This window comes from Salvia hispanica, chromosome 1 (genome assembly GCF_023119035.1).
Source record: "Salvia hispanica cultivar TCC Black 2014 chromosome 1, UniMelb_Shisp_WGS_1.0, whole genome shotgun sequence".
Lineage (NCBI taxonomy): Eukaryota > Viridiplantae > Streptophyta > Magnoliopsida > Lamiales > Lamiaceae > Salvia > Salvia hispanica.
The window spans coordinates 29,932,353-29,950,718 of record NC_062965.1 but is presented as its reverse complement, the minus strand read 5'-3'; the positions used below and the strand labels follow the sequence as shown (position 1 = coordinate 29,950,718).

The window sequence follows — 18,366 nt, the reverse complement described above, 5'->3', positions numbered from 1 at the left end:
CTTGATTTATTGCAGATCGGAAGCTTAGGTAAGAATGGACAAGAAGACAGAGTCGAAGATATTAGAGTGAGCGACGTTGTTTTTTTAGGCACCACCAACGGTGCAAGGATCAAGACATGGCAGGGAGGAAGAGGGTACGCTAGAGACATACATTTTGAACGATTTTGGTTTCGAGACACAATTAATCCGATCATCATCGACCAATTCTACTGCAATCAACGCCAATGCACAACAAGTGTATAATTATAATTAATTTTTCCGACAGAAGAGATTAGGGGGATAAGCCGGCAACCTACGGCTGTGCCAACGTCCAAGGAAGAGCTCAAGGCCATCTCGTTCCTAATATTGCATTTTGATTTACACATTATCTATGAGCCCGTTTTCACTTGAATAGATCAAATCTAATAAGTTATCATAAGTTAATGTAAACCATCCAATCTTTAATTAGTTAAAGAGACGATAAAATGTGTGCGTATGTTGACCAAATTGTAGAATGGTTGATGCTCGAACAAAGGTCACAGGTTATCCTCCTTAGCGTAACCTTTAAAATTTATGTTTATTTACCAATAAAATAAAGAGAGGATAAAAGATAGAATATGTTATTCACCATTAGTCATACACGGAAAAAGGTAAATATAATTATGAAACCTATGATGATCATGAACATGGAATATTTAGAGTTCAAAGAAAATCAATTGAACAATCCGTCTACTTTTACATGTTTGGAGCAACCTACGCGACTTAGCAAAGCATAACGAAATCTAGAGCATTGAAAACAACAAAAAAACACATGAAATTGAATCCATGTGGAATAAAACTGCAAGTCCCACCTAGCATCAACACGTCACCCAACCGGTTATAGGTTACTGGACTGAGGTGCAACACTCACTCGACTGGGTATTACTTTTGGCACTTAGTCACCCGGTCTGGTATTTCTTTTTGGACTCGGTATGCCTCCTCGGAGGGGTCACCCAACTGGGTACTAAAGTGACACGAAAACTATTGTAAAACAGAAATGCAATCCATAAATATAAATACTGGAATTGAAAGAACATTAATGAAGCTGAAGACTACATTGTGCTAGATTGTTTAATCTAAACCATTACAAGAGGTCTTCTATGTAGAAGGCATTTTAATGTAATCTTCTACACTAGGAAGACATATTGCCGTGGTGAACAATATAGACCTAATCATTAGCTCTAATAAAAAAAAGATGAAACTTTGACTATTTTCGTATCTGCAACTTTGAATGTTGAGCTTTGTCTCTTGCATTGGAACAAAAACTACCCGGGCGGGTGTTTGCTAGTGGTATATGCGATAATTACAGTCGGGTCCCAAAGTGGCATAGCAACTACCCGACCGAGTTTTATTCTTTAGATAGAAATCACTCAAAACATTGTCCTCCACCCGACCTGGTGCCACCTCGGCATTCATCGACCGGGAAAAACATCTTATTGTAACAACCTGGCTCCCGGCTGACGATTCTCCCCACAGGCCAACACAAGTCTTTCCAAAGTATTTTTTCCTCACTCACACGCCTCCCTTGGAGATAATTTCCTGAGGATCACCCATCTCACAATTGCTCCATATGAAGCACTAACCTTGAAGTTCTTGTGAGAAGGATGCCCAAAAGAAAATAAGATGTATCTGTTGTGTTGGTGAGTATCACCTATCAAATCTATTAAGATTCTCCTCAAATATACACTTCCCACTACCAAAAAAAGTTGAATAACTGATGGAATTACCAACGGTGGCCAATTCCTCGGTAATTACTGATGGAATTGCCGACTGAAAAAAGTATTAACGATGGATTTGATGGATTTCCGACGGAATTTCCGTAGTCCGTAGCTAAAAATAATTGCCAACATGTAGATTACCGACGAAATTTTCCGACGTATATTTGTTGTTTTTATGTAGTGCCCATACATCGGATTTGAGAAAATAAATATACCACGGTCATCTACTCCTAACGTAGATCGACACTATATTATTTAATTTCACAAAATTAAATATCTCGTTGAAATTATAATTGGTCAAAGTTCATTGACCGGGCATAGATTCCAACAATATCAACTTTAATATATTTTCATAATAATTTACTTGGATTTGTGCCTTTAAATGGTACAAAGTCATTTTCGAAATGTATTCAAATTTATACAGTGTTTAATTACCTGAATAACTTCCATCAATCTTTGAAAGGTAAATTTAACTTTCATATACAAACTAATTTAAATTATTAAATACGCCATTTATTTTTAGTCTCAATTTTAGTTCTATCCACTAAATAATAAAGTAATTTTCAATTTTAATTACAAATAGTAATATTCGGTTTTATGGTCGTCGGTGTTACATTTTTTTTTCCTTCTCTTTTCTGTTCATTCACTTTTAACTTACAATTATAATTTTTTTCTCTTTCTATTTTATTAATTTTATATTAAAATATTTATATTTTACACTAATAGTACTATTTCTAGTTGACAGAGTGAATATTTGTTTTAAAGAAAAAATAGAAGTAATTGTATTAGCTTAAAAGACAAATAAATGACATACATATTTAAATAAAAAATTCGATATAAAAAATTTGTGGCAGTAACATATTTGTTATTTATTTTATCTTTAATTCTTGTTTGTTACAGATGATAAAATACCATTTTAAATTTTTGTTTGAACTAAAATACTATCCACAATATGTTAGCTCAAATAGAGAATGTAATGATGAATAGCTTAGTAATTTCATCCTACTATCTAAATCCAATTTTCAAATTGTAAGTTGTGTAACCTACTAAAATGATGAGTAAATATTTTTAAGTTGAAACTTGGACTTTAACACGGATTTTTCCTGATTATAAAATAACACAAATTATTCATCAAACTAACATGCGTACTAAGCAGACAGTTAATAATTGTTCCATTACTATTATATAATTAGGGAAATTTATAACAGTGTACAGTTTTCAAGAATGAAAAAGGCATGGATAGAAAAATGAGAAAATAACAGTTTTCAACCGCGTTTTAAATTCCTTAATAGAAGTGTGTTGTCACAAACTTATTTATTTGAGAGAGACCTACGTCTGCGTTTTATCATTAGAATAATAATTTTTACTATTAGGGACAATTTAGCAGGGAAGATAAGTAAACAAAATAATAATAACACACATTTTATGTTATTTTTGGCCATATAACGAAATATTATCTATCCTACCAAAATACGATTGGATAAAATATATAATTAATAGTGACAAACACAGGGGATGTAGCTCAGATGGTAGAGCGCTCGCTTAGCATGCGAGAGGTACGGGGATCGATACCCCGCATCTCCATTTCTTATTTAATTTTCAATTATTATTTGGGCTTTCTTACATAATTTTTCTATTTTGATTTTTGTGGCATAATTTGGGCCTTCTTTTGGGCTTGTAAATATGCAGTTCAAATTATATAAATGACGTATCATGAAATAATATCTACCTAATCGTATCACATTGTGTAATATAATAGTATATAAACATGTGAAATAATATTTTAATTACATATCTATCAGATAATACCAATATGATTGTACCTATTAATTATATAGTAAGTTAAACCTAATTTTGAATTCTAACTATAATCTTCTTGTACATATTCAATTATATGGACTACTACGTATTTGTTTTTGCATTTTAATATGTTTCCAATACAAGCACATTAGTTGTACAATTTTACCACGTTAGTTTGGAATTATTCCAAAACAAAGAAAGTGGTTTACATTACCTAAAATATTTTTTTAAATTAAAATTATTTGAATAAGATTGGCATGCATGTAATATTATTTGTATTTATTATTTTATTATATTGTGTAGCCCAAATAAAATTATTGATTAATTTCTAAGATTATAATATTAAATGATTATTACAATTTGATACGTAAAATATTATCTAAAGAACATATCATCAAGCAATATATAAAGGTATATAATCTTTATCATCACATATAATAATATACTAAGTGAAGCCTTCATCAAATCATCTTCTTCCTCCCGATACCTTAAAAAAGAAGTCGAAAAATGAGAAACTCTTTCAAGTTTTTAGCTTTTTTTCTGGTTTGTTATCCAATCTTAACAGCGTCGACACCATTCTTCAGCGTTGTTGATTATGGAGCAATCGGCAATGGACAAGCTGATGATACACTGGTAACATCTTCAAAGCTCAACTATTTTCCCATTGGAATTGCATCATAGTTTTATTTATTTTTGACGTTTAAATGTTGTGTGACATCAACTAGATGCATAATTTTAATAATGTTACTAGTTTTTTTTTTTCTTTGATTTCTTGAGAACCTAATTAAAGCACGTGCCTGATTATTTATTTGGATACGAGTACTATCAAATTACATTGAAAAATTAAGTTGATGTTTATGAAATTAATCGGACCCGTTATTGCAACGCTATGCTGATGCAACAGTTTCGGATGTAAACAAAACCAAGCTATGTAATTACACTGAATTAGTCGTTTAAATCATAAAATTTAATCAATTTATAACCTCTAATTTCACTCTTTTGGTTTAGTGATTTAAAGTAAGAAAAAAAAAATGAAAAACTACACAACATAGTGATAGTGATATAAGGGGCTATATACGAAAAAAAAATTGATTTTTGAAATTATGATGAACTCAAGTTTATTGAGTAGATTTGGAATAGCAATTACTGAAAATGTTGGTGTTTATTTGTTGCAGGCGTTTGCGAAAGCATGGGAAGCAACATGCGCATCATTGTCGTCTCCGATCATGAAAGTTCCTTCAGGGAAGACATTCTTGATCCAACCGTTGCGCTTCATGGGCCCTTGTAATTCGAGCTCTATTACTGTGAAGGTGATGTCTTAGTATATATGGAACTAATTATATCTCCAACTCCATTTATATTAATGTGAATGTGATTGTTGCAGATAGATGGGAATCTCGTGGCGCCTACTAGTCCTTACTCGTGGAGATGCGATGGCAATGTCTGTCACCAGTTGCTCTACTTTCACGAAGTCGATGGCCTAACGCTGGAAGGCCAAGGCGTCATCGACGGCCAAGGCCAACAATGGTGGCAGAATACAGTATGTATCTCAATAATTAATATTACTTCATTACATATATCATCTTCTAAATTCATGACTTTCTAATATATGTGTATTTTTCTTTTTCAGAACATGTACAGACCAACTGTGAGTACTCCTTTCTTTATATAGTATTTATAGTAGTACATATTAACTGATGATGTCATATTATATACGTATGTGAAATTCGAATTTTGATAGATTATGGAGATTGCGAACTCAGATAATGTCACCATAAATGGTGGTCTGACGTTTAAGGACAGCCCTTCAAAGCATATCGTCCTCAACGGAATTCAGTCGCTTTCCATCTCTGGCCTCACCGTGGAAGCTCCTGGAAACAGTCCCAACACTGACGGAATGCTTCTTCAGTATTGTACAAATGTTCATATAACAAGTAGCAGAATTGGGACAGGTCCTCCCATTTCTTTAACAAATTAATTATTTTTAGCATTTAATTAGTAATTTGAAATTAAAAGTCGATCAAAATGCAGGAGACGATTGCATTGCAATAATTAATGGGACGTCAAACGCAAGGATTGACAACATCGTCTGTGGTCCAGGACATGGGATAAGGTTATATTTATTTATTTTTTATTCACTTTTAACACTGACGTGAGATACTGTTATATTTATCTATTTTTCATTTGTTAACACTCTAATCAATAGAATCGTATTTGATTTCAGCATCGGAAGCTTAGGCAACAATGGAGCAGAAGCCATAGTCGAAGATATTACAGTGAGCAACGTCCTTTTCAGAAACACAACCAACGGTGCAAGGATCAAGACATGGCAGGGCGGGAGAGGGTATGTTAGAAACATACACTACGAGAAATTATGGTTCCATGACACGATGTATCCGATCATCATAGACCAATTCTACGGCGGCAACCAATACATAACCAGTGTAATGAATTAATTGTAGTTAATTGTTAATTGCTCCGATCCATGGTAATTAAGAGATTAGTAATCATGGTTTATATATGAATTTGGCGCAGAATAATGCGGTAGCGATTAGCAACGTGAGCTACAATGTGTTAGTGGGAATTTCAAGCGGAGATGAAGCGGTGGTGTTGAATTGCAGCAAGGCTGTGCCTTGCAGGGATGTCGTGGTCCAGAACTTGCACGTTGTCAAGGACGGGGGCAAGCCAACCACCTTTGGCTGCGAGAACGTCTTCGGAAGAGCTCTAGGCCACCTCGTTCCTAAACTTTCATGTTTATTGTAGTCGTAAGCTGAACTTGGATTTTATTAAGTTCATTGTTACTAGTATTTTTTTGGATTTGACTTACAATTTCGAATTTTTAAAATTGTAACATTACCCTCAAGTTTTTTGAGCTAACTTCAAATTAGAGGTTTGCACTTTTTAAATTCATAGATTTCTGGAAAATCATTATTAACGTTTTCCTCTACAAATTTTTTAGTCTCTCTTTTATCCATTCAATTTTAACTTAGAATGCACCAATAGTTTTTTTCTCTTAAATTTCATCAATTTTAAGTTAGGAATGCGATATTAAGATTGTCTCTATTTCTCACAAAATAAACAGGAGTTACAAAATTCGTGGTAATTTACATATTGATCTTATTTAGATAGATAGATATGATTCATAACGAAAGCTACAATAAATAGTATCTATCCATTATATTGTAATAAGATAAGTAGTATTTATATTATGCAATAAGAGAAGTTGTATTATACACTCAATTAATTCCACGACTTTTTTGGTTGACTAATGCACAAAACTATCCAATTCCTTTAGACCATAGTATATTAGTAGTATTATAATTTATACCAACGTTGAAAGTATCCAAGTTGGAATTTTAAGTTTTTAATAAATAAACATTTAACAAAGACTAGAATAAAATGGAAAAGGAAAAGGAAAAGGAAAAGGAGCTCTCACTTGTTTGGTTCAAATACAGTAAATATGTATAAGTAATATGAAAAAGAAAAGAGTAAATAAATATTATAAAATGGAAAAGGGAAGAGTAAATAAATATATATAGTAATAAAATGAGAAAAGGGAAAACGAAACAAAATTGGTGTACTGTTCTTGAACATAGTAACTTTTAACTTTTGCATAGTAATAGGACACATGATCATATCTCAACAAGTTAGTCAATTAGATAGAACTTGTACATACAAGATAAACATCAAGTTGATGTCGTATACAATAATGTCTTCACCATTAAATCTTATAAAGTGGATATAAAATCAATTCTTTGAAATTGTCAATTATATAATATAAATCTTCAATCATATATTAAGTGGTCATTGATTTGTGTTTCAGAGCTACCCCATTCTCTACTCGAACACTTCAGAATATGGCGCAAAGAAAAAAAATCCTAAATTAAAAATTAAGAATTTTATAACACAAATAGATAATTGTATCCAAACACAACTGATATAAGTTCCTTGAATTTCCTGAGCAATATGGTAGCAATATTCTCCACTTGGGATAATAATTAAAAGAAAAAGAATAGTGTGAAAATTTCACTATCTACAAAGCAGGCCCACTGGACCACATTTCATTATCAATTTATTATGATAACAATTAAGGCAATTTAAAGTAAATTTCTCATTTCTATTTCTGATTGACTTTGCTAAGTCGACTCAAAATACCAATCCCAGTCACCACCACAAATTTATTATTTTGAACCCTTCACAATTTCACATGATATATTGCCAGCCTAGTTTATGAGCTATTTAGTTCTCGATACTGAAATTTCGAATAATTATTTGTCTTATTATATACTACCTTCGTCTTCCAAATATTGGCACACTTTGAACCGGCACAGGTTTTAAAAAATGTAATGGAAAGTGAGTTGAAAAAGTTGATGGGACGTGGATCCTACTTTTAAAGTATTAGTTATATAATAAAATGTGAGTATGAATGAGTTAGTGGAATATGAGATTCACTATCAAAAATGGTAATAAGTGAATTGTGTCAAATTTTCAGGGATGGAGGTAGTACTATATTCGTTAGATGTCACATTTTTTTGAACTAGTTAGACAAGGAATAGGGTATGCTTATTAATCTAGTAATATGAAGAAAAAGAAACTGAGAATGATTGAATTAATTATCAGCAATAGCTTTGTATTTAATGTTTTTTCGTTTCTCCTACACAAAATATCAAGCCAAAATTTAGAAATTGCTAGTTTTAGTTTTGCTTATTTTTTTTATCTTAGTTGGCATTAAAAACAAGAAAAATTAAATAAATAAGGGCAGCTCCTTGAGGAGGGAGTACTAAACTACGGACAAATCAAGAATTCGAAATTTTATGAATTTAATGTAAATTAACCAATTATAGCTCGCGTAATTAATGATGATGTTTCTTAGGAACCAAGCAGGCAACGCGCCAGCAAGTAGCACACCCCTTCCATTATTTATAAACCCCCACCAAATTCCCACTTCTCTCCATAGGAAAAAACCCATCTTTTTACTTCGTAGGCCAAGAATTGTGAGTCCTTTTTAAAATTTGATCTTTTACTGAATTTATGTTTGTGTAGATGATCTTGAGGTCGAATTCTTGAAAAATTAAGTTATTTTCTTCAACTGTAATTCGGTAATTGTGTTTTCTTGATCGTGTTCATTCACTTTCACTGCACATATATTTCTTGAAATTGTGTGATGGGTCGCGCCTGATTGACTGATTCTGGTAAATGTTGTGTAAGTAGTGAAAAGCTGATGTCTTTGGCTGTAGGAGAATGGGGAATTACCTGTGCTGCTGTATTCAAGTTGACCAATCCACCGTTGCGATCAAGGAGCGATTTGGGAAATTTGATGAAGTTCTTGAGCCAGGTTGCCACTGTTTGCCTTGGTTTCTTGGAAGCCAGATGGCTGGCCATCTCTCTCTCCGTCTGCAGCAGTTAGATGTCAAGTGTGAGACCAAGACCAAGGTTTGTCTATTCTTTGGTGGATTGTTAAGATGTTTTTATGTACTAGATGGAGATGCTATGCTTATATCAAGATTGTAGTTTAGTGAAGAATATGTGAGTGTTATTGTTGATGTTCATGTGAATGTGATGGTTGTGTGTATCAGGACAATGTGTTTGTGAATGTGGTGGCCTCGGTGCAGTACCGCGCCATTGCTGAAAAGGCCAACGACGCGTTTTACAAGCTCACCAACACGAGGAGTCAGATTCAGGCCTATGTCTTTGATGGTAAAAGTTTTGACAAGTTTATGGTTCATAGCATAGATATTTGATTCTGTTGTTTTCTTGTGTTTTCCAATTGTGCAGTGATCAGAGCCAGTGTTCCGAAACTCAACCTTGATGATGCTTTTGAGCAGAAGAACGAAATTGCTAAGGCTGTCGAAGATGAACTTGAGAAGGTAAAGCCACCTCTCATTAAAATTATGTGAATTCAGGTGTGTAGCATCTTATTGTGTTGCTCTTGCTTGTAGGCTATGTCGGCCTATGGTTTTGAGATCGTGCAGACGCTGATTGTCGATATAGAGCCGGATGTGCATGTTAAGAGAGCCATGAATGAGATCAATGCAGGTAGAGTGTGTTTATGTTACTACTTTTTAGTGCTAAACTTAGAGAAAACTCGAAATTTGGTTCTGATTCGTAAACATAACAGCTGCTAGGTTGAGGGTGGCTGCTAACGAGAAAGCGGAAGCTGAAAAGATTTTGCAGATCAAGAGAGCCGAAGGTGAAGCAGAGGCCAAGTACCTCTCGGGTCTGGGTATTGCTCGTCAGCGCCAGGCAATTGTGGATGGCTTGAGGGACAGCGTGCTGGGATTCTCCGTGAACGTGCCTGGGACCACTGCCAAGGATGTCATGGACATGGTTCTCGTCACCCAATACTTTGACACGATGAAGGAGATAGGCGCCACCTCCAAGTCTTCCGCAGTCTTCATCCCACACGGACCAGGCGCTGTTCGTGATGTGGCCTCCCAGATTCGCGACGGCCTTCTTCAGGCTTCCCAGCATCCGGCTTAACGTCAGCACCTCATCAAAAGTTCGTCTTGTTAAATCGTTATTTCATCGTCTTTCTCAATTTGTGGATACTTCTCTGCATTCAGCCCTTACTGATTTAGTGTTTTTATTCTCTGTTTGATGAGTTTGGTAAACATGTGTTTTGTACAGTAAGTTTGCTTAATGATATTAATTACTATGTTTCTATCATAATTTGGCATTTACAGCTGTTGCATTATATGCTTCAGATTTCAATCTTTCCTCTTTTGTCTGTCATTTTTGCAAGATATCCTTCTCATTTTTAGAACGAATCTTCTTCGAGTCTGAATGCGTATCCATGGTTTTTGTTTTGTTTGTCGCCTCCTCGTCCTCTCCCTCGAGCTCATCCTTCTCTTCTTTTTTCGGCATTTTCTGCTCTTCGGCTGCAGCGCCGTGTTTCTCTTTTTTTTTTAATCTTGTTTTTTTGCTTTATTTGAATCATCAGCGCAAGCCACATACATGTAAGCATGCAATGTAAAATGTAAATGTAAGATGATCAACAAAAAATATAACTATTCAACACATGCATTATAACAAAAAGGTCAGATTGAACAGACCTAAATACACTTAATTTTTGGATATTTTTTTAATGATTGAAGCCAAATATCTCAGATTCTCAACAGTATTATTTATACTTGTCAAACTAAAACAGTGGAGCAAATCAGACCAGAAAGCAATGGCCTATTACAAATGACCGAACTTTTTGGCATATAGATATAATCCCACCACTATTTTAATTAAAACAAAATTAGAGCCAATTCGATTTCACCTTTTCCTAGTGGATAAAGATTATTCTTTGATTAAAATAACCGCAAACTAGTTCTCTTTTCCTCTATCAAATTCCAAAGCTTTGCTCTGTTTTCAGATGCTTGGTTGAAACAGAGAATTCTATAATGACTGATTTTTGTTTCTGTACAAGGTAATTGACTAAATCATGGAGACGCATGATCTGGCACATCCTTCTTGTCAAAGTTTCCACCAACATTTTGAAGAAAAAGTGGTGGGAAAGCATCCCTTTTGGTCATCAGGTTCATATTCTTCAGTGCCCGTTGTCAAGATTGCAGCTTTCGAGCTAGTTTTTGTCAGTGATATTATTTGGATCGGGTTATGTGCTAAACTTGGATTACTGTCTTCATTTGATGCACTTTGAGATGTCTGGAATTTAGTTAGTAGTGATTAGTGTGTGCACTTTGTGTTCTTGATTGCTTTAGTTTATTTGATATACATTCATCAAGAGTTAATACAAGAATTAGTCAAGATAATGGTGATTGTTAGTTAAGCAGAGAAGAGTGGAAATGTGATAAAGGCTTTGGATTCAAACTGAGATATGGCTAATATTCTTTGATCCTTTTGTGGTTTAAAGCATACACAGACTGCATTTCGTTTTCGCATGTCCAGTTTTCGGCATCTAGGATTGAGTTGTGAGATTATTTTAGTCATTAGGGGTTGAATCTAGGATTGAGTTGTGGAGTTGAATCTCATGAACCAAACACACTAAAAATTTAATCTCGGATAAAATCTTGCAAACTGAACACCCCTTTACAAGAAGCTTAGTCATCGTAGTATTTCGACTTTTTCGAATTTGTGGACTAATTTTGGAATCTGATCCTTGTTAGATAAAAAGGTCCTCTATCCGATGTTGCTTCTGCTGCTTTCCTGGGATATTCTTAGCTCGTTATCTCTTGAGAAAGTTCGGAAAGACTCCATCTTTCTTCGCGTCATCTGCTGCTCTTTTCTTGTTGTCTTTCTGTTAAGAAATTAGGCCCTTATCAGACAATGTACACTCTTCCACACACAAAACCACCTCTAGCCTTTTTTTTAGATAAAGTGATGAAATGAAAGTGTTCAAGAACATAACTAAATAATGGAAATCTGTAAAAAAAACAGCGTTTATCGATATGTTTCAAGCACAACCTGTGGAGTCGACTGGTAATGGTGAGAAACAAAAACTCCCAATGAAAATGCTAGTAAAGATGTCAAAACAAGGCTTCCCCCCGTCTTCATCATATTCGACATTTTCTGCAAGAAACTGCTCTCCGGCCTCTCTCCAATTGAATCATTCTTGTTGGTGTTCTCTTCTGCGCTGTCGGAAGGGCTGTCTTGAGCTTTAAGGTCTCCCTGAGCTGAGCCTCGGATTGAGTTCTCGACTTTGGAGTCGTTTTTCTTGGCTATAGTAATGTAGTAGGTCTCGTCCTCTAAGATGGCATTGGTTTCTTCGATGTTACAACCTTCTGGTACTTTATATGCCTGCTCGAAATGTAGGATGGTGTTGTCGTTGGCCTCCCTTTCTCCGCTCACAATGACGTGGCCGTGGCTATCTGTTCGAATCCTCACTTCATCCTTCTTGAATCCTTGCACATCAAAACTTTAGACACACAGTTGTTTGTATTGTGCAGATCAAATGTTGTTTAATTAACCTTTTATGTTCCATTGAAAAAAAAAAGTTTTATATATTCAATAATACCTGGAACATGAAGGAGCAAACAATGGGAATCAACAGTCTCTGTCCACCAAGAGGAAGGCAAAACATACTCATATTTCATATTTCTGGGGTTTCTCCTTTCCATTTATGATATTTTTTTGGCAAAATTTTGCTATGCAAATTGAAAATGATGTTTGATGGTTAGCTGAAGCTTATAAAACAGAATCAAAATCTAACTTTACTTGACCAATACAACTTGTATCTGATCCTAACTTTCCATGTTTGGTTTTGGCCAAGACACAGAGCCTTTTACTTATTCTTTGCTTGGCTTTGTAATTCATTAAGTTAATAATTATTAAAATGATAAAAAATCTAAAACAATACCACTATTTTATTGATACTGGGGAACTGCTCTTTTATGCTTGATTTTACATTATCTTATGTATAGAGTTAAAAAGAAGGAAAAAAAAGAAAAGGTACATTGTGTATATGCTTATTTTAGGTTGTTGTATGCAGTCGGAGAAGGCATTGGCAAACTGAACCAGGCACGAAGATGGCGTAGACGAAGAGTGGTGAAGACGTAGTTATGGATTTATCAAACAATCCTAACCACAGATTTGCAGAAGTCCCCTGATATGTTATCAGACCAAATTCAAGATTGGCCCTTTACATTGCAATCAAACCAACAAAAAAGGTATGTCAGCAAAAAAAAAGGTAGCTTAATGTAATTTACAATATATTCTGTTACTGCTACATCATATACATGAATAGAATGATATATATTTACAATACATTCAATCTCAAGAAATCATGTATGTCTGTCTCTCTATATATATACGTGTATATACAGTTCGAATAATGGCTGATCGCCAGCCGGTTATGTACAGAAAAAAATGGAGAACATATTTGACAACCTAATTACCATTGAAGGGACCAATATGGTCCTCCATCATATATCTTTTTTTTCTTTTGCATTGTTTCACCAAAAACGTCGTGGCGAACGAAAGGCATTCATTAGTCGAACAGATGAAACTGACCTTTTCAAGTTAGAGTTCGACTATCTCCCTCACTGGCACAAGAGGTGCCTCGTGTTTCATCAGTTTGGTGAACTACAGATAGGAAACAACATGTAAGGTTAACGCTTCGTGAAATTACTGCTAATGTGCATGCACATGCGGTCGAAGGGCATACCTGTGAAGTCTTCAGCTCCAGTTCTTTCCATTCTAGGGAAGAATCGCTTCCTTCTACGATCCCAGTTCCAGCATAGAGTATCGCGCCAGAATCCTTATAAATTTTAGCAAACTCGTCGTTTAGTTAAAGATTATTGAATGCATCTCATAATCAAAAAGAGATATCAGTTGCCTAACCTTTCCAACCAGTGCTGACCTTATTCCCACAGCAAACTCACTCTCTGCACCACCAAACCATCCAACAGGGCCGGCATACATTCCACGATCAAACATTTCTGCACAATGTAGCAATTAATATCGACTTATTTCTTTACAAGGACACTGGCAAATGAAGTTCGAACATCTGAAGGAAAAGGAAAGGATGACAGCAAACGCAATGCAGTAAAAAAATTATTATGTTACGGAATTATAATGGAATATGCTTACCAGTTTTTGATATCAACACCCGCGCCTCCTCTGAAGGAAGGCCACACACAGCAGGAGTTGGATGCAGGGAAGACAAAATCTTAAACTGTAAAGCAGGTAAACTATCTCATCAACTAAAGTTCATGCTATGAAATATGAAGAAAAAGTCGGCTAGATTTTGTTAAACGTGTTTTCATGAAGCGAGATTCATTATCTTTCGAATTTCTTGACAATGGTGTGAGAATTGAAACAGGAGGCAGTGGGATTCGGTTTATTGTACCTCATCATCTTCTTTCTGCAGTGTGCCAGTCAGTTTCGCATAAAGATGTTGAACGCGTGGAAGTTTACGTAGAACCTTGCTAGGCTTAACAACTGTGGAGGTACAAACATCCTGAAATAGAACATTGAGAAAGGTAAACTATGGTTTCACTCTGAAAGATGATCCGAAGTGATTAATGAAATCGCTTTATTGCTTTACTTGCCTCGAACTTTGTTCTAATACTTTCTCGTACTACAGAGAACTCGTGGTGATCTTTGGCACTGCAAATAAATCAATATAAAGAGATAGGCTATAAATTCTGGTGCAAGTGTACAACGTTACGAAACTCAAAGCTTCAACGTAGCATGAGACGATCTGTTTAATCTGAGGCTAGAATGGAGAATGACCTAGAAAGTAAATCTTGTCCTATCTGTAAATCCAGAGACTCAGTTCCACCTCTAGCTCGTGTTCCAGCCAAAGCCTCACTGCAGACACTGAGTCGGTTTCGATAGAATAGTCGCTCTGGCTATTAACAGAAACCATGGTAAGCTAGAATTTCATTTTACATTGATTTCTTGATAAATAAAGCAAGAATAACTCACAGTGTTGCCAATGAATGCTGGCGATTCGGGAGGCTGAAGACAGAACTGATAAGCATTGACCCCTTCCACCTACATAGAATCAAGAGAAACGAAATGTGAATCAATCACTATATAACCAATGTGAATCTCCCGTATTCAAAGAAAGAGAAACGAAAACGAAACCTGTAAGCTTGTGAGCCACTCCAAAGGGTCAATCTCTACTGTGGTCAATACTCTGCTGCTACGTGCGAGGACAACCTGTATTTTAGAGACAGAATGCTTGCAATCAGAGACGAAGGGGCAAGAACTCTTCATATATGGAATGTCAAGCAAAGCTAGCATGTCACTAATGTGTAACCTTAACGAGCGATGAGTTTTTCGTAGTTATTATGTCCAGAGCTTGCTTAACAGCTGAATCCCATGAAGCTTTATTGGGAACATGAGCCTGGTTGAGCACAACAGCACGATGGCTAGTTCCGTTTATTCGCTGGACAAGAGACGAAACCTGTAACACGAATTAACAATAAGCGACTGATGTTCAAATTAATGAAAAGATGGAAATTTAAGCCAGACCTGCCACATGGTTGCCTCAAGTGCAGCAATAGCTTCTTCGTAGGTCCTTGACAGGCAATTGTCCCATGCGATAGTAGCTGCGATCATCGAACTTCCTTGGAACTCATTGAACTCAACCTGCAATTAGTGTTCAACACTATGTCAAAAAAACAAAAGGCCACTTTTGGATTCAAGAAAAGGTAAAGAAAGCTATTTACCTGAGGGACCATGAAGTAGAAAGAACCGAAACCCTCCCACTCGGGAGCTATATCAGACCTTGCATCAAATCGCATTGCGCCATAAGCACGGATCAATGGACTATTCTTGGACAAGAACCTACGTTGAGATAAAAACAAGATCAGGATATCATATGGAACTTGTATGACAGCATTGTAATGCAATACAACAGAGGTTTTCCACTTCAAGATGAAAAAAACAAGCCCCTTTTATCGCCTTCGTCGTTTTTCCTACAAAATTAATACCTTTTGATGGAATGCCAATCGTCCAAGGAGAAGGGGCGGAGATGGCGGAAGGAGACAGCAGAGCCAAGGCCGGCAACACTGACCAGCTTCTGCTTCTGAGAAGTATCGTTGTGGTCGATATCGTTGGAATCTCTGCCGGAAAAGTAACAGCGAGGAAGGAGAGTACTGTGATTTTGGCAAGACAGCCACTCAAGAGCTTCTATCTGCTGCACGATCGGAACCTTTGCATACCATAATCACCCTTTCATTAATTCTTTACTTCTTTTTAGATCAACATGTAAAATTAAATTCTAGTAGTACTACTACTATATTACCTAACCAAAAAAAAAATCCATTAAAAAAATTTACAAATTCAGTTCAACAAAAAAAAGTCAAATTAATTTGGCTTGCAATCTAGCTCTAGCCCAGTATTAAGGACATGCTGCTAAAGCAAAATCATAAGCATCTGTTTATTCAACAGTCAAAATATAACTACTTTCAATAAATGTAAATCTAGTGGTTTCGTGATGGTCATCTAAATATCATTGCACTACATAAGATAAATAATTCAATTTTATTATCAAGAAAAAGTCAAGTTTATACACAATTTATGATAGCTATAAGATTCTACTTTTCCTTTTGACATTAGCATATGAATTTATAGGACCTCTTAGACTATTTGGCCAAAAAGCGAATAATCTACTAATCATTAATGTAAGAGATCACTTTTACTCTATGAGTAATAAATGAATAATATGGGAAACAATATATAAAATCACACTAAAACTGAACAGTTGAAACATTCATATTTACCAACGAACAATTATCGGTAGATAACGAGAATACACGTTGCACGTTTGCACAACGCTATGCCCGACTTGGATGTGCACAGACAACTCACTGACGGTGTTTGTCGTCAGTAATCCGCCAATGATTTTATTGTCATTCGTACATCCGTAGGCAAATTTTTCACCAACAATATTTTGAACTCTCGTCGGTATTACTGACGGATTTCAGAGATTTGCCGATGGTAGAATCCATCAATAAATGCTAGCAAGTATTGCAATTCTAGCATGCAAGTCTATTTTTATTTTGAATTCTAGCATGTAAATTGCATTTAGGCTGGGATGTCATCAACTACTAAAATAAAAAGGTTTCAACTGGATATCCATTCAAAAAAAGGAAATTAAACTGATATTAAATGAATTAGACGGAAATGTCAACATTTATTTAAAATCTAAAAGTTCCTAGGTAGCCCTTTGTGTTATCTTTAATTCCAATAAAGAAACTAAAGGTGGCTATCTAGTTATTCTAGCTGTCGTTATATGAATAATAGATACTTCAAATTATTTCCTCTGAACCAAAAAAACTCAAAATAATATGTATTCTTTCTTATAGGAACCTTTGCATGGCTCAAAGCTTACTTTTCTCTTTTGCCGATTTTACGATCATCTTCCACTTGAATTGCCACTCAATTCTTGCTTCAATTAAGAAAAAATACATTTGACCAAAATATCACACTGCACTTTAAAAAAAAAAAAATTGATTGGCCCTTTTCTTCACATCTTTGTTGAACATGCAAATTCTTCTAAATTCCAAATGTGATTGCAAATATAGGATAAGGATCAAGATTGGTAGAATCAACCATCCTCTCACATCCAACCACGTGGCAAATACCCACAAAATTTTTTAATTCTTACTCATTTTTGCATGTCACTTAAGGTCATGGTGGCAACAAACTCTAATTCCACAAATTTGAAAAAAGAAAGAGAAAAGATGGAAGTTTTTGACTATATGAGTTACCTCAATCCTAATAATGCCGGAATCCGACGTCGGAGAGGCGGTCTTGAGGTCATAGAGAGCGGAGTTGAGGCGGTCGGCTGCCACAGCCGGAGTGGGGGCAGCCCCAAGCGTCCGGGTTTCGATAAGGCCGAGAGGGGCTCGAGGATCGCCGCTGCAGCCATTCATGGACAAGGAGCTGAGCTCCTTATATCTCTATCGAAAAAAAAGATGTGTAGCAATATTATGTGGTCAGCACCGCTTTATTGGTTTGTACCTTTGTATTTGGAAATTTGAAAAAGGACAAAATTGGAAGAACAAAAGTCACGTTCTTACATGATGAGGGAGATGGATTGATTGTCTTGCAATTGCAGTTGGGGATGAGAGAGAAAATTTCATGGGCTCTATGTCCATGAAACGGCCAGTGCATTGTCTAGTTGTACCTGCTGCCATGTTTTTAGTTTTAGTATATGTGTGTGGGTGTGATATTTATGGGGCTTTGAAAATGTTATGGAGGCAATATGCATGTGAAGTTGCACAGTATTTATACACACAAAAGTGTGACTTGACATGCCACAATTGGTTTAAGTAAATTAATTAGGTCTTAGTACAAAATGAGGTGTCATTAATTAGTTAGGCAGTTAGTTGAAATATTTTCCCTTTAATTCTCCACTTGGGAACTTTCT

General features: G+C 35.5%; 4 protein-coding genes and 1 non-coding gene across 8 annotated transcripts in view; 3 read left to right on the top strand and 2 right to left on the bottom strand.

The window, feature by feature from the left end:
• LOC125193788 (probable polygalacturonase At3g15720) overlaps positions 1–6,299 on the top strand; it is a 6,898-nt gene extending 599 nt beyond the window's left edge. Inside the window, exons 2-9 of the mRNA XM_048091672.1 lie at positions 4,102–4,169; positions 4,712–4,846; positions 4,921–5,076; positions 5,167–5,184; positions 5,278–5,488; positions 5,568–5,649; positions 5,761–5,980; positions 6,072–6,299. Coding sequence (XP_047947629.1) covers positions 4,102–4,169; positions 4,712–4,846; positions 4,921–5,076; positions 5,167–5,184; positions 5,278–5,488; positions 5,568–5,649; positions 5,761–5,980; positions 6,072–6,299 — 1,118 coding nt within the window. The remainder of the gene's footprint in view (positions 1–4,101; positions 4,170–4,711; positions 4,847–4,920; positions 5,077–5,166; positions 5,185–5,277; positions 5,489–5,567; positions 5,650–5,760; positions 5,981–6,071) is intronic.
• On the top strand, positions 3,248–3,320 carry TRNAA-AGC. Its single transcript has one exon. It is a non-coding gene; the product is annotated as a tRNA-Ala (tRNA).
• Positions 6,300–8,404: 2,105 nt separating the features above from the next.
• On the top strand, positions 8,405–10,205 carry LOC125222242 (hypersensitive-induced response protein-like protein 1). The gene is made up of 6 exons (XM_048124756.1): positions 8,405–8,530; positions 8,774–8,969; positions 9,113–9,233; positions 9,312–9,403; positions 9,476–9,572; positions 9,655–10,205. Exons 2-6 carry the CDS (start codon positions 8,778–8,780, stop codon positions 10,014–10,016), a joined length of 864 nt encoding a protein of 287 aa, XP_047980713.1. The 5' UTR covers positions 8,405–8,530; positions 8,774–8,777; the 3' UTR covers positions 10,017–10,205.
• Positions 10,206–11,512: 1,307 nt separating this feature from the next.
• LOC125222225 (isochorismate synthase, chloroplastic-like) lies at positions 11,513–18,184 on the bottom strand. 4 transcript variants are annotated; one of them, XR_007176498.1, is made up of 18 exons: positions 18,017–18,183; positions 17,705–17,896; positions 15,923–16,143; positions 15,659–15,776; positions 15,462–15,578; positions 15,247–15,393; positions 15,072–15,146; positions 14,910–14,978; positions 14,715–14,833; positions 14,531–14,588; positions 14,329–14,439; positions 14,070–14,154; positions 13,821–13,918; positions 13,645–13,737; positions 13,491–13,562; positions 12,496–13,117; positions 11,946–12,396; positions 11,513–11,778 (listed from the first exon to the last, which is right to left on the bottom strand). XR_007176498.1 is itself a non-coding variant. In XM_048124744.1 (15 exons), the coding sequence occupies exons 1-15, from the start codon at positions 18,131–18,133 to the stop codon at positions 13,500–13,502; spliced, it is 1,683 nt and encodes a 560-aa protein (XP_047980701.1). In that variant the 5' UTR covers positions 18,134–18,184; the 3' UTR covers positions 13,254–13,499. The 4 variants fall into 4 exon arrangements, 1 of the variants encoding a protein (XP_047980701.1); XR_007176497.1 differs by having other exon boundaries at positions 11,946–12,382; XR_007176499.1 differs by having other exon boundaries at positions 11,946–12,374.
• LOC125193785 (22.0 kDa heat shock protein-like) lies at positions 11,922–12,598 on the bottom strand. The gene is made up of 2 exons (XM_048091660.1): positions 12,496–12,598; positions 11,922–12,382 (listed from the first exon to the last, which is right to left on the bottom strand). Exons 1-2 carry the CDS (start codon positions 12,596–12,598, stop codon positions 11,922–11,924), a joined length of 564 nt encoding a protein of 187 aa, XP_047947617.1.
• Positions 18,185–18,366: the final 182 nt, after the last annotated feature.